At 38.0% G+C, this 16,426-nt stretch overlaps 1 protein-coding gene across 8 annotated transcripts in view; it reads left to right on the top strand.

The window, feature by feature from the left end:
- Positions 1-1,054: 1,054 nt before the first annotated feature.
- The window catches only part of CCDC50 (coiled-coil domain containing 50), a 260,855-nt gene continuing 245,483 nt past the window's right edge, over positions 1,055-16,426 (top strand). For all 8 annotated transcript variants that reach the window (XR_012129294.1, XR_012129292.1, XR_012129291.1 and 5 more), the window contains exon 1: positions 1,055-1,777. Coding sequence is in view for 4 of the 8 variants with exons in the window: in XM_073231911.1 (XP_073088012.1) it covers positions 1,729-1,777 (49 nt within the window). In the remaining 4 variants the exon portion in view is untranslated. The remainder of the gene's footprint in view (positions 1,778-16,426) is intronic.

Genomic DNA, 16,426 nt, shown 5'->3' with positions numbered 1-16,426 from the left:
ATCCACATATTTAACTTCCTGGGTGTTCTTCCTAGGGGTTGGAAAACTTTTTCTGAAAAGGGTCCAATATTTTGGACTTTGAGACCTAAGAGGCAACATGGAAAATTTTACATTGTATTTATACAACCACTTAAAATGTATATAAATATATAAAAAACAGTTATTCAGATCCATTCAAATCAGCTGGATTTGGTTTGTGGGCCATAGGTTGCCAATCTCTGTCCCAGAAACGTCTCCTAAGTTTTTGAAGCCTAAAGTCTTCTATTATTTTCAGTGTCAAGTTCAAATAGTATCTCCTCTATGTGGCCTCTCATACTGGGACTATGAGTTGTGAGTGACAGAAAAGTTACATTTACAAGCTTAAGACAGTAAAATTATTAGCTTAAATTGAGAAATGCTAGGAGTAGATCCCAGAACCAGGGAGCTGCAGGAAGCCCAGCTGTTCCAGAAACCTCCTGGTAACATCGGAACATGCCCTCCTCACTTCTTTTCTTATCATTGCTTCTGTCTTCAGTTTGCCTTCATTGTTTACTAGGGAGGGCAACTGACCACAAGAAATATAAAGTATCTGTCCCTCCTTTTGTAGGAGTCCCAAGGAAGTATTCTGCGGGACTTGTCTTGGCCACACACCGTCTTTGGATGAACACGTGTGGGCGGAGAAGGGAGGAAGAATGGTGGTGGCCAGGTTCCATGACTGCACATGTCAGGGAGAGCTGAGGAGTGTTTCTCAGAAGAAGGGAGAATTCTGTTGCCAGGAAATGCAGACAGGAGATGTTGTCTATTTTGGGGAGATAAAAAATGTCACACTAACAGTCCAATGCATGACATGCCATAAAAGAGATAGGTCTGACACACGTTTTATCCCTAATACCTAACATCACAACTTGGTAGAGAAACATTCATGCGTTTTTGATGAATGGATGAGTCAGTTCTCCCAGCTGGTTGTGAATACTCTCTTGTCTAAACTGGCCCAGATTTTTGTCAGCTGTTCTCTAGTTCCGTACGTTGTGTTAGAGGTTTTTCATGCCCATATGTTATGTTTCCTCTAATCTCGGGAGGCAAAGAGTGCGTGAGACAGCCAGGCAACAGGAGGCATCCTGTGGAAATCTCCGCCTGAGAACCAGAGCGCAGAACGCTCAATACACCGGCGACAGAAACGATTATGTTCTGGGTGACCCGTGCAGCCCTTTTGTTAAGGACTTCGGGACACAAAGCCTCTGGAGAGCGGCGACCCTCGGCTGCGAGGAGGCCGGGCCTGGGGGCGGGGGCAGAGCGGGGCCCCAGCCTCGGGCGCGTCACGCGGCACCAAAGAGACAGCAGGAGGCGGCCGCGGGAGCGGATCCGAGCTTGCCAGCCGCTGGCAATTGCGGCTGCAGACCTGCCGCTCCCCGCCCCCCGCCTCCCCACCAGGCCCGCCTGCCCGCCCGCCTTTCTGTCTCCTCTCTCCCTCCGTACTGGACGGCCCGGGCCCATTTCCGGCCTCGGATATTTGGTATCGATCTGGGCCGAGGGGCGCGGGAGCAGGTGGCAGTGGCCGGGCAGCTGGGCCGCCAGCCTGGCGTGCCGGAGCCGGTTTCCCGTCGCCCCTGCCGCCAGCCCTCCCCCGGCCACTCACTCCCTGCCCGGGGCGGTGCGCGCCGCCGGCCGGACTTTGCGCCGCCTCGGGCGCTGCTGCTGCGCGCGCGGGGCCGCGCTCGGTGCGGGCGGCGGCCGGGACCCCGGCCCAACATGGCTGAAGTCAGCATCGACCAGTCCAAGCTGCCGGGAGTCAAGGAAGGTAGGGCCCGGGGCGTGAGGCGCGCGGGCGCCTCCCCTCTCCCGGCCGGGGTTCTCTCCAGGCAGGGTAGCCGTCATTTCGGCGGCCGGGTTCTTGCTCGGAGCCCGCCTTGTGCTGGCCTGTCCTGGCCGTGCGGAGAATGGAATTTAGGCTCTTCTCTGGTTCCTTCGGAGAGGCACTTAGATTCCAAGCCTCATTTTTTTACATTGTAAGATGGGGGAGAGAGGATGGCACCACCCTCAGCAAGTGGTTGTGCAAAATGTTCTAGTGCATAACAAAACCCTGGTGAGCGCTCAAGAGCTGGGTAATCCGGTTTATTAGGGTCTTGAAAAATCAAGGCCCAGCCTAGCTGGCTTTAAGGCTAGGAAGTGGGGAGGGGTTGACGTCCAGTTCCGTGTGGAGCCTTTGTTTTGAAACTTGACTCTTTCCCTCCTTCTCTCCACTTTTCCTAGCCCAGCCTCTGGCTGGCTGACTTCTCCACCTTCCTCAAGGTTTAAAAGTTTAGTCTTGGCACTGCCCAGCACGGGCGGGCAAACGGACGGGAAGCTGCTATAAGCATACTTTAACAAAAAGCAGCAAGGAGGGGGGCAGGGGACTAACTAGTGACCTGACTTTTTCGTGGTACGCTGTACTGATACCCTGAAAAATAAAGGCTGATTAGTACGGTCCGGCTTGGTTACCGGCTAGTAGCCCGGTGGCTTCCCTTCCATGGTTTCGTCCGCTGCCCAAGACCTAGCACTTTTTTCACTTGAGATCTTGGTTGCTGGATCATCTTAGTCTTTAGTTACCTTTGGCCATTCTTTGGTCTCAGGAAGCATAGAAGCCCCAGAGAGCCCTCCGGGCTTTGTGTAGATGTCATGTTTCAGCTGAGCATTGTGGTCTGCGGTGTCTTGGGAACGTGCAAATGAAAACAGGCATCTTGGCTTTGTTTCAGTTCCAACTCGATTTGACTCAGATGGTGTTGTGAGTGTTCAGGCTGATCCCTACCCCCGCCAAATCCCAAGAGTTCCAAATATTAGGAGACAGGGTTACTGGTTTTATGTGGAATGTTTAAAGGGCTTGAGCTTGCCCTATTGTTCTTGAGGGGTATTGGCATTTAAGCCTGAGACTGTAGTAGTGGTATTTTTTCCAACCTTTTGGTTCCCAGCCTGACTTTGGTGAGGATTATGGCATTCACATGTAAATGTAGTTTTCACAGCAATGTCAAGATCCTGGGCCTGAGGGATAGGGAAGACAAATCAACGCTTTCAAAGTCCTTGATTTTGAGATTGTCTTGTTGGCCTTAGCCTTTGGCAATGAGTGAGTGAGTGAGTGAGTGAGTGAGTGAGTGAGTGTGTGTGTGTGTGTGTGTGTGTTGGATGGATGTCTCAAAGAAAAGTGGTCCTTGTGGGGGTGGGTAATGAGTAGAATGAGAACTGGAATTCATACAGTCTCAACATTAAACATACAGTGCTATGATTTTACCCAGTTCCCTATGTATGTCAATGATGTGGAACAAAGTTGTAACTCATTTTCTGTATATGTTTTTATATTACTTTTAGGTCTCCTAGTTTCTAACCAAGACATGAATGATTTATTCTGGTATGTTCTTCCTCAAGGGAGTCAACAAATTCTGTCTAAAAATGCAAGATTTCTCAGTTTAGCACATTTGAATTGGCTTTCATTTTGTGTAGTATGGTTTTGACAATCCAGTTAACATAATACAGTAAATTGGTAAGGAAATTTAGTGTGGTTCTTTTATTTACAATTAAATATGATCTGTTTTGGCTGTGGTTAGAAATTGTTGAGAGCATTGTCTTTGTAAGTATTTGACTTTTCTTGTTACAAAAAAGTCAAAGGAAATGTATTATCCTAGGAACATCCTAATGGTGGTGTAGTTTTTGATCTGGGAAGCATTCAAGTCCGATAAAGCATAACTTTATCTAATATAACTCTTAATTATGTCCCAGTTACTCCCTAACAGTGTCTTGAACCCTAATTTAAAGAGAAAAAAACTGGTTCCCATGATTGGATAAAATAGACACATTGAGACTGTTCTTAATACTGAAACGCCAACTCAGTTTGAAAAGGAAGTTTAGTAGCAATCTTAATATTAATGTTATTTCTTAATATTAAGAAATATGGCACAGATTTTTAAGTCCCATTTAAAAAAAATTAGTCTCCTCTACATCTTTTTACAGTCTAATAAACCTTTGGTAGGTTTATATGCAATTACAATTTGGGATCATGGGGTAGATTCCAATAGAGATTGAAAATGCAGTGGTTGGGAGCTCTGGGATTTTTGTTGAGACCATCTCAGCAGAGATCATGGGTAGCAGATGACATCAGGGAGGGATAATATCTGAAAATTTTCCTTTCTAAGTTAAAGCCAATGCTCACTTACTTAGTTTTAAAGTGGTCAAAGATACTCATCATTTGGACATAACTTAAAAAAAAATTATTACAGTATTTTTACTTTCAGAAATCTCTTAAACTAGGAGATAAAGATACTTATTTTAGTTCATTTGTAAGTGAAAAAGGTAAATGTCAACACATTATTTCTTGTTTAAAAGCATATTTGGAATATCTGCATATTTTTTTGTAATGGAACTAGTGTTGTCATTGTTTAGGAATAATGCTTTATTTCTTCTGAAACTTCTAATTCCTAGCCAGTTTTCTTTATCAGTTAATGTGTAACGCAGATGCGTCATGCAACTTGTGAATGTTAGATAAAGGTATGTCACGTTCCAATAATATTCTGAAAGTTTCCTGGTTTAGATCAGACCTGGGAATTTATTTTTCTGTAATAATCTGTATAATATAAACTTAGATTATTTTTTGGTCAGTTTTAGCTCCTTTGCTGAATTTTCTTTCTGAAACAACAATTTAGATTCTCCACTTTCCATTGTGCTCCCTTCAATTGGAAGGGACAGTGATTCCCATATCACTACTTAATTTGAAGCCATCACTTACCACTGTTTTCTTGTCCTTTCCCTCATTTAACAGAGTTTTCACATTATCTTAAAGTTTTGGTCAACAGTATTAGCCTGTCCATCCATTCCATTTCTAGACCTTTTAAAATATGTTATTGCCTTTGTAATATTTTAGGCATTAGAGTTTTCCCGCTTATAGCGATTCAGCACTTACATACTAATTCTCCCATCATGTTATCTCTAACCTTTTTTCTTTCCTTTTAGCAACGAGGAAGTGTATAATGTATTCTTACTGTTCTTCAGATGGGAATTTCCACCATTTCCAAAGTTGGGTAACTGTGTGTGTGTGTATGCACATTTAGCATCTGAAAGAGGTTCACCTAGTAGTCACTTATTTCTTGAAGTAAAGGTAGCTAGCTATGCTGAGTATACCCTTTTTCTTTTCTGAAAGATAAAACTTAACACATTTTCAGAAATATGCCTGGAAAGCACTGATTCATTTTAGGTCCAGAACACCCCAGTGGCATAATGGGGTAAATTAAATTAATGGTATAAATTCAGAGCATTAAGGGGAGAGATACAAAATTATGTCTGGTGCAGTAAGTTAACCAAGTGGTCCCCAAAATCTAAAGCGTATCACATGCACACAAAGCTGGTTAACATGCCGCCAGTGTCAGGGAGATGTATCTTATCTGGCTCCAGGGCATACTCACTTTCTCTTGTCTTCAAAATTCTACAGCAGATTTTCGTTGTTTTAATGGCTCAATGTTCCCCCTCAGTTGGGAGGTTTGTGTCTTGGGTATCTTTCTTTACCCTTACCTGGCTTAAGGTTTTTCACATAGCCAGTAAATATCCAGCAAATACTTGCATGTGTGAATGAATGAATGAGTGGATGAATGAATGTGTTATTAAAGGCTCCCTGTTGGCTCAGAGATCATGTCTCTGGCACAGTTATTTCATATTCCTTCTCAAAGTATCAGCTCTTAACAGGTAGAGATAATGCCTTTTAAACATGGGTATCATATATCATAATGCCAAAATGAAACTTATAAAAACTTTTACTCCTTTTTTTCCCAGTGTTTATTTGAAAAAAAAAAGATTCTTTCTTAAAAGAATTAATACTTAAAAAATGTTATTGATAAAATAAATATTTTAATAAGCATTTCTGAAATCATTAATTTTTAAAAATCTAACAGTTTATTAAAGGACAGCTTATTCCACGTGAGAAACTATAAAGTAAACTGGTATTTTAAAAAAACATCTCAAAGTGGAAGGCATAAGAACCACTGATCAAAGCCAATCTCTCATTTTCCAAATTAAAATCTGAGGGCCACAATGGGGAGTGACCAAATCACTGAGGATAAGTAGCTAGGAACGGGCACACTGGGGCATAGAATTTAAAAGGTTTAAATCTATGAATATTTAAAATTCAGTTTTTCCTTCTCTTTCCTTTCCTACCTTCTCCCTCTTTCCCTCTTTCTTCCTTCTCACCACCTTCTCCCTTCTCTCTCCTTTTTTTTCTCCCCCTCCTCCTTTTAAATTTTTCTGTATTTTCTGTAGATACGTAAAGTGTATGCCGAATGTGTTTCATTAATTCTGTCACATCTTGAACACAGTAGAATGAAAATAATGAATGACAAAATAATTTCAGAGATTTTCTGAAGTTATTTAAGGGATAATGGTTGATGTGAATGTTAATGAGTTAACATAGCTTCTATTTTATTTTTTAATTATAAACATTTCTTAGGTGTTATTTTTGATTCAGGAAATGAATTAAATAGTAAGTGAGCTACAGGAGGTCACACTCTTGCCTCAGTGTTTTCTCCTATCTAAAAAATGTATTTCTTTTCTGGTATACTCAGACCGAAGGGTCTAATGTTTAAAGGCTTGGATACTTTAAAATTAAACATATTAGGGAAATAAAGAAAGCCATAGGCCATGGTGTTCCTACAGTTCTCGTCAGGCATAGAGAAGTTTTTATTGAGATAAATGAATTTTGCCTGAGTGACAGAAAACAATATGATACTCTACTGCTCATAAAGAAAGCAGTTATAGATACCATAAAATCTTCTTGAATCCCTGTTTTCTAAGTATGGGAGCACATTTTAAAATGAACTACTCTGCTCTATAGGGGAAAAAATATACCTTATCACAGCTATGTTTGCAATTTCAGATAAAGCCACTGGAAGGTCCATTGGATTAATGTTTTTAACTGATGACATGTTTAGAGGTGTTTGGTGCTTCAAAACTGTAAAATTAGAATACCCTAGATCTTGGATGGACCTAGAAAAAGATAATTGCTTTTTCTATTCAGAAGAACCTTGGAGATTATGTAGACCATTTATTCCTAGATGTTGGAATTTAGAAACCAATGCAAAAGAGGGCATGACAAACAAAACAAGAGCTGTTTATTTTTACAATAAGTTCATTAAAAAAATACACACATTAAGATATGTATGTATGCATATGATAATTGTTAACTATATACTGACATAAAAACAATGAAAACTTTCTAATAAACCAGATCAAGTGTACAATCATTTTTATTTATGTATCAGTAATTTTTCTTCTCGTTTTAATCAAATTTATGATGATTTCCATACAGAAAAAATTAATCCTTCTCAGTATATAATTCTGAGTTTTAACAAATGTATAGATCTTGTAACCATCACAACAATCAAGATATAGAACAGTTACATAAACCTCAAACTTCACCTTTTTTTCCCACCCCCAGTAGCTACTGATTTGTTTTCTGCCCTTTATAGTGTTGCCTCTGCAAAAAAGTCATAATTTGGATCACCAAGGAGCTTTTTTGAGTTTGGCTACTTTTAGCTAGCATACTACATTTGATATTATGTTGTATGTATCAACAATTCTGTTCCTTTTTTATTGCAGAGTTCTAGTGTATGACTATACCACAGTTTCACTTACCCATTCACTGGTTGAAGAACATTGCGTTGTTTTCACTTTTGGTGGTTCTAAATAAAGTAACTGTAAACATTTGCATACAGATTTTTTTTTTAGTTGAATGAAAGCTTTCATTTCTCTTGGATAAGTAGCTAGGGTAGATTACTGGGTCATATGGTGAGTATATGTTTAGCTTTATAAGAAGCTGCCAAACTGTTTCTTAAAGGGGCTGCTCTGTTTTGCATTCCCACCAGCAATGTATGTATGAACTCCAGTTGCTCTGCATCCTTGCCGATTTTTTTAAAATTTTTGCTCTTTTAATAGGTGTGTGATGTTATTTCATGTGGCTTTACTCTGCGTTTTTCTAATGGCTAATGGTGTTGAACCTCTTTTCTAGTGCTCATTTGCCATTCTTTTTTTTTGGTATCATTAATCTACAATTAAATGAGGAACATTATGTTTACTAGACTCCCCCCATCACCAAGTCCCCCCCATATACCCCATTACAGTCACTGTCCATCAGCGTAGTAGGATGCTGTGGAATCACTATTTGTCTCCTCTGTGTTGTACAGCCCTCCGCATGCCCTCCCCCACATTATACATGCTAATCATAATTCCCCCTTTCTTTTTTTTACCCCCCGTTATACCTGCCTTCCCATCCATCCTCCCTAGTCCCTTTCCCTTTGGTAAACTGTTAGTCCATTCTTGGGTTCTGTGATTCTGCTGCTGTTTTGCTCCTTCAGTTTTTTTCTTTGTTCTTATACTCCACAAATGAGTGAAATCATTTGATACTTGTCTTTCTCTGCCTGGCTTATTTCATGAGCATAATACCCTCTAGCTCCATCCATGGTACAAATGGTAGGATTTGTTTTCTTCTTATGGCTGAATAATATTCCATTGTGTATATGTACCACCTCTTCTTTATCCATTCATCTACTGATAGACACTTAGGTTGCTCATTTGCCATTCTTCTATAGCTAGTTGAACTGTGTTCTAAGCATTTGCCCTTTAAAACAAAAAAAACAGACATTTTAAGTTGAGTTTTGAGAGTTCATTTACATATTCTGGATTCAAGTTTTCTGTCAGATACAGTTTGCAGATATCAATAGTCTTCAAACCTTGGTGCAAAATTAGAATGATGTGGGAAACTTTGCTATCAACATATTTCGGGCCCTACTTGATACCAGCTGGATCTCTTGGAGACCGTTCCAGAAATCTGTAGTTTTATGCTCACAGTATACATTTGGACTTAAAGAACAGATACTTGGAATATGCTGACCGAATAATGTGGCCACCCTAATGCAAGGATCCTGTCCTACTTTAAGTTCTTAAGTTTTTGCAGTGACAACTCATTTCTCAATCAGTGAGTTGAGAATTAGTAGCATTTCCCCCTGTCCAATAATTGAGATTTGTTCCTTTAAAAGAGGGGGTCTGCAAACTGTGGCCTGTGAGCCAATCCAGCCTACCTATAGCAGGTGAGCTGGTACTAAAAAAATTTTTTTATTTTTTAATGATTGGAAATAAAATAAAAAATGTTTTGTGACACATGAAAATGATATGATATTCAAATTTCAGTTTCTGTAAGTAAAGTTTTATTGGAACATAATGTTCAGTTGTTTATATATTGTCTGTGGCCGCTTTCATGTTACAGTAGTTGAAATGAGCAACTGTGACCATATGACCACCTAAGCTTAAAATTTTTACTATTGTATACTTAATAGAAAAAATAAGTTTCATCAGAAATGGTTCTTTTGGACCATTTTTGTTGAAACTTAAAACAAAAACTTCCTTATTAAATGGTTTTTGATATTTCAATTATCACTATGAATATCAATTATGACTTTAATATCAGTGTTGTGGGATTATATATATTATATATGTATGTGTTGATTGAACTCATAGCATGTTTTATTTTTGTAGTGACTTCTAAAAATACAGACTTTTATTTCTTGATTTTTTTAAGAAAAAATTTACACTCCATGTAAATTTCCAGTGACTTCAAAATTGATTATGTAGGTAGAAATCTTAGTGTAAAGTAAGGGTATGCCATATGCCAACCCCTACTATATGTCTTTGGGCTTTCATGAATGAAGTGTATGAGTAAACATTCAGCTTCTTAGAAAAGTTTGCTTATGATTTTTAGCTTATTCCTTTGTACTGGATCTCTTCAAAATGTGTTACTGACATTTGCATGAAGGAAGTGTCACTTTGTCTTCTTAGAAACTTCTATCAGAAGTGTCTAGGCTGATGTACTACTAAACTCTGAAGGCTTAGGGTGTGATGAGCATTTCTGGTCCTGACACAGCTCCTCAAATACCAAGGGAGTCTCCACTGGACTTTTTGGGCTTTTATTTTTCTAATGAGTCATAAAGGCTGAGTCACTTTCCATTAACTTTACTTCAGGACTTTAAACTACAGCATATAATCAAAGTGTGAATGACTTATAAAGGGGATCTTTCTGCCTTCACTGCCTCCCCATCAACAACAGAATTTTTGTTTTATTGACTATGTGGTCCATGATTTAGTTTAAGTATTAACATTCACTATTTTTTAAGTAGCACCTTCCCACCGAATACTTAAAAATACTAGCTTTTTCGGTCATCTTGGGAACGTCCAGAAAATATAGAATGTCTGAGTTAGCAAATACTGTCAAAAAGTTCTTACTGTCTGAATGGGAGACCTGAAGTAGACACAGAGAAAGAAGGGACTCGATTAAGGTCTTTGTCCTCCCATTTGCACAGCTTGAGTTTGGCCTAATATCTGGGCCCAGAGCTATTTCAGAAATAATTGTTCATTCTCAGTGTCTATTTACAGATCATTTTCTGGCCATGTCTACAAAAGGTTCCTTATCCTGTCAGTGATTGCTGGATTTTAACTTGATGTATCTGCCATTGTTTTCCTGTTTCCATGGTCAGAACTCACTATTTCAAACTGGGCTTTAGTATACCATAAATAAATTTTCTTTTTATAGTTCACAGAGCTAATTTCTGAAAGATCATTTTGGCTCTGTGTGTATGTTGGAGGGGACACACTGGAGGTTTAGAAAATGGTTAGGGAGCTGTTGATAGACTCCAGTTCACTGTGCTTTTAACATCTCCGAATTTCAGGAATTTAGTTTCAATGGCTCTTAAGCTAGGATTACTACTGAGACAGACAGGGTTACCAAGAAATCTATGGGCCCAGATGCTTTGTGAATAAAAAGGGTGATTCTAATAATTTCACCAGAATGGATGTATATGTATTAGTGATCACTCAACTGAAGGAGACATTGTGGAAATACCGTAGGCAGTTGAATGTGATGACTGAGTTACACAACCCTTTCTGGATATATAATGTAAAGTTTTCAGTGGTATATAAAACCAGAAGGGTCCCTGTCTCCTGTAGGCTGTCTTGAGGTTCTTAATTTGTTTATTTCATAATTAATTGATTAGTAAGTGAAACATGAAATATACTCTGTAGAATGTAGTAGAAATCCTTAGGGTTTCATTTAGCTGTTCATCTTTGGGTTTATCAAAATTCTATTTTTATTTAGTTTTCTTTCTGTTCCCTGTTCATGGGTTCTCCCAATATATTCCCCCAAAATGTGGGTAACAGGTTGAAAAGATTCATGCAATTGAGGTAAGAAATGCACACATTTCAGATCCCTGCTTACTTAGCAGTATGTAATATAACCATCATTTTAAAAATTTTAAATAGAGTAGGAGGCTACCTTTTTATTCTTTACTTTTCTGGTATGCATCTTTTCAGTAATTGATAGCTCCTTCTAGAATTATTTTGCAGTATTTGGTCTAGTTTACTGATACATTAAATAAATAATCCAAATCAAAATCAAACTTGTATAATTTAACAGACTAACTTCTTTGTAAAGGGAAGTACCTTGAACCTAGACTTGCAAGATCTCACTTCACATCTTCTCTTTACCACTTGTTAGGTGTAAGAACTCAGAAAACACTTGATATCTCTGCTTTAGTTTCCTTATCTGTTTTTTTGGAAATAATACTATGTGTAATACATGGACTTGCAATGAGATTTAACTAAGAAATGGACATGAAAACATTTTGTAAAATACAGTAGTATACCTTCAATCTGGATGCTGTTACTATACATGTTGCCTTGCAATGCTACTGTTCCTTCTTTCAGACCATTTTTTCCTGTGAGTCATAACCCTCTGCCTGGAATTTCCTTCTATACTATCCAAATGTAGCCTATGTCTAGGCTAGCTCAGATAAGCATAGGGAGGACAAGTTTAAATTCTCATTCTCTGTTTATCTACTCTGCTTCTTTCCTTTGTAGCTCTTCACCCTCCCCTTGAGGTACTTACTGCCTTAAGCGACATTGACTCATTCTCTGTATTGATCTACCCTACTAGCTCTCTCTCAAGTTGAGACTGGTAACTGACTGATCTAAGTCTTTTTTGGGGATCCTTACACTTAGGACATACTCCAGAACACTTGTTGGCCTATCGGACAGCTTGTGTTTAGCAGGCAAACTGACCTGAGGTAACTGAGCTAATGACACTACAGTAAGAACTATGATCATTTGCATGAATTCACTGGGGTAGGAGTAGAGGGCTAGGAGCAGCTCACTTACTTTCTGCTGTATGGGTTTTTTTCCATTTCTCCAATTTCCCTAGGAGGTTGGTTGATGTTGATGTTTACTCAGACCTAAACACACAGTAGTCCCCTTTGGAGGCAATGATCTTACCTATTTGTGGATTGATTTTAGTTATGTAAGACCCTGTTAATGTGCACATATTTTCCAGGAATGTGTTATGGTATCATTTTGTCACTGATACTAGAGGATCCAGCTAGTTTAGTTTCTTAGATGGTGTTGGGTTCCATTCAGAATTTTTTTATATTTACTATTTTTTCCTTAGATTTATTTTTAGATAAAAGGGTAAGGTTCTTAAAAAGTTTTAACTGAACAGATCAGACATAACATTTTTTTTTCAGCTATTGAGTATAAGGGGAGGTAACTGTATAATCTCAAAGTTTTGGGTTGAAACTAAAGAGATTAATATACAGATTGCAAATTTGGAATGGTTTATAAACAAAAGAGGGTGGGAAAGCATGAGCAAAAGAGTCAGCTGAAGAGTTGTTGATGTGGGGATGGATGTGTTTAATTAGTACTTATTTTGGAATGGTTTTCTAAATTAGGGTGCGCTAGTCTCTTTCAGCTTCATATTGGTTATTAGAAGTTAACACTGCTTCAAAAACATGCAGTGCTACAAAAAACGAATTTATATTTCTAGGTGTATCAATTTTTTAATTTGTCAGTTTATCATCAAAATAAGTGACTCCTTAAAAAACAAGTGAGGCAAGTGCATCCTCTAGAGCAGAAAGGTATTTAGACAGCTTGTCTTCCTGTTCACAGATACAAGCTTCCCTGATTTACTTTCACTTCCTGTGCAGGGGAATTACATGATAACCAAACATACTGTAGGATATACTGAAGTCAGTTTCGTAAGCAGTGCACAGGTAAATCCAAGGCACTTTAGAACACATTCTAGGTGAACTTAAAACATTTTCTAGTCTTCAAGAAGCCTTCTGAATATGGAAAAGTGTATTTTCCCAGACTGTATTATGATCATCTGGTCCCAGGTAAACCTTTTAGTAGAGGGTACAGTCCACATTTGTATTCATTGGACAGTAAGTGACTGAAGCAAGGTCTCATTTTACCCTAATGCTGAAGGCTATGTGAGAACTGTTGGATGAAACAGGAAAATTCTATCTTTTTTATAAGGCACCAGATTGAATGAAAGATTATTTTAAGACTTATTGGTGGTTGAAGCTACTATATGATAGGTAAACACAATTGTTTGCCATTTTGTATAATAGTAATATAAAACTGAAAGCAACAGTGAGGAAAGCAGTATTTGCCTCAGGACAAAGCCCAACGGTTGCCTGTGTGGAAGTGGGTAAGGGTAGTCTTTCATGGAGGCTGTGTTTTATCACATTTTAGGTGGTGTGCTCTTATCCAAGAGACAAGTGTATATCCCTCACATGAAATCACCTACGTTTAATACAGCCCTTCAGCAAAGTTGGATGAATTCTTAAAGATTAAATTTAGACGGTTTTCTTGCAGTGAGGACATTGAGGTTCTGATTTGGAGGCGACTTGTCAGAGGTCACTTGGTGAGCTGCCGACAGAGCCAGAACTAAATTCTGACAGGTATCTGGAATTAAGAACAGGGCTCTGTACTTCCAACCAGTTTGTTCCTTATATATGCTATATAAAGCCATTGTATTTCCCTAAATTGGACAAGAAATACTCACGTTTCTTACAGTGAAGATACCAAAATATCATGTGGATTTGGCAAAAAGCTTTTACTAGGGTAACTCAGAGAATGGAATTAGGAAAATCCATCTAGTTTTAGGAATGAACTATTTTTAACCTGCATGTTAAAATGTTGTGTAGATTTTAACTGGCTATATTTCTGTTCAACCCTCTACTTTCCTATCATTCCTGATGGGATACTTTGATGATTCTTCTATTTTAGTAAGTTACAATTGCATGACTTTCTCATAGAATTCTACTTTGCTTTCTAATCTTAATCTAATCCAACTGAAAAAAGTTAGGAGTGGTAGAGTTAATAACATTCTAGACATACTAATTTCCCTGCAGCTAAGGCCCACAATATGTATGGGAAACATGTTCTCCCTCAGTTGGTCATATGAGGTGAGAAAGAACTGTAGAAAATAGAGTAAACTATCAATTATATTGTAATTTCTTGGCAGGAAGCATTTCCAGACATTGATAAGAGGAAGTAGTGACTGCATATTGTTATAAATTCCATATAGAAAAGTGACTAGATCTATTAATTAGTGACTTAGTGAGGCCTGATTAGAAGAAATACTTAATATAGAAAATATTTATAAGAATTCATTAGCTCTGTTAATACCAGTAATAATAGGTTTTATTTATTGAACTTCTTTTTACTGAATGATAGAAGTTTTCGTTGGCCCTTCACTTGTCTAATTTACCCCTCATAGCATTTATCTTCATTCTACAGATGAGAAATCTGAGGCTCAAAGAAATTAAGTAACTTGTCCAAGGTGTTTTAGCCTGTACGTAAGAAATATTGGAATCCTGTACACTCCAGAGTGGCTTTTTCTTCTCTGAAATACTTTTTAAACACTAGGCGAAATCCAAAATAGAACCACATTGACACATTATGTACTCTGTTCACTTTTATATTATTGAAGAAATCTCAGCTTCCTCCTTACCGGAATTTCCCACTAAACTTCAGTTTTTTCTTCTCTTTTCCCACAGCACTAGCTGTGTTTCCAGCATTCTTTGAGAATAGAGAACTATCAAAAATTCACATCTAACTGAAGTGCCACTAAGATAAATACAAATTTCTTTCTCAAAAATAAATAAATAAATAAATTCTCCCTTCTGCTGAACTACATAGAGAGCCAAAGTGTGTGACAGAATCACATAAAATCTACACACAACTACCTGCTATCTGCATAAACCTTTTTGGGTGTACTTTGAAACACAGGCTAACTGCTTCCAGTTTTACTGTTGGGTCACTTTCTTCTTCTGTATAGACTGTATTTCTAGGAGAGGATATGTAATTTTAATGTAAGCCTACTTGTCTTATAATTAGGAAAATAAATCTGATCTTCTGGGGAGGCATTCCCCTAGATTATTGTAAAAACTGAGTTGATTCTAGGAATACCCATGATCTTCAAGATAACTTTTAGAAAAACAAATTTCTATTCAGTAAACATGACAAATTATTGAGCCTATGATATAAATTCTTGAGCCTATGGTAGCATATCTCAAGATTTACCCACTTGTTTTATGTTCAGATGTTCAGATGTTTATATTTACATAATACAGAATTACTGGAAATGTGTCTAGAGTTCTGAGAAATGGCTTCCATAGTGGAACTGTGAGTGTTGCAATTTACAGGAGCAAGATTTAGTAAGAAAATATTTTTACCATGCCTACGTATCCCATGACCACAATTTAAAGTAAACTTTTTAGGGAATTTTGAGTAATAGTCTCAGTATTTGAAATTGAAATGAATTTACTAATCCTAGAAGGAAAGAAAGTGCTAACTAAAATATCTACTTGCTGAAGAGAAGTTGAAAGTGGAAATATCTGACTCAAAGATAAACAGAACTTGCAGTAGCCAGTACTTAAGGAAATTCTCTTGTCATATGAAGCCAATAAACAAAAATGGTTTTTCTTCCCTTGATGTAAACTTGTACTTAAGTTGGTTTGGATGCGATCTTTTGGGTTTTAATGGGCATGACTGGGTTTATCCTACAGAGGTTTAAGGAGATGGGTGGCTTTTCTTTCTAGGTTAAGGCAAACAGAGAAACCAAACTATTCGAGAGCTGCCAAACCATTTGAGGCCGTAAGTGCCAGGAAACGTTTTCAAATAGTGGAACAACAGGTTGGAGTTTCTTTAGGGATACATGGAATCAAAATAAAAGCAATGAATTCTTATACTCTGGATATTCTTAGTGGAAAATTGCTTTGAAAAAAATTCTCCTTCTGCTTATCTAATGGTATTTACTCTTTTGAGGATCCCTTGTGATTATCAGTGGTCTGTTGTTTTTTACATAGAAGGCCTGTGTATCTCCATCAGAATCATTTGTGAGCACTTCTTAAAATTAATATGACTTTCTTGCAGTGCTCAAGTACTTACAGTGGTTGTTATTACTCTCATATTACAGGTGAGCATCAAGATTATTCATTTATGGAGTATTAGAGCGAGGATTGAAATCAGGATTCTTGGTTACACCGTTCTGCATCCTTGTGCAAAAGTATTCACTGAATATATCATGTTACCAGTGCTCTGTGTGGTGGGTGTG

Source organism: Manis javanica, chromosome 3 (genome assembly GCF_040802235.1).
Source record: "Manis javanica isolate MJ-LG chromosome 3, MJ_LKY, whole genome shotgun sequence".
NCBI lineage: Eukaryota > Metazoa > Chordata > Mammalia > Pholidota > Manidae > Manis > Manis javanica.
This window is presented reverse-complemented; position numbering and strand designations above follow the sequence as displayed.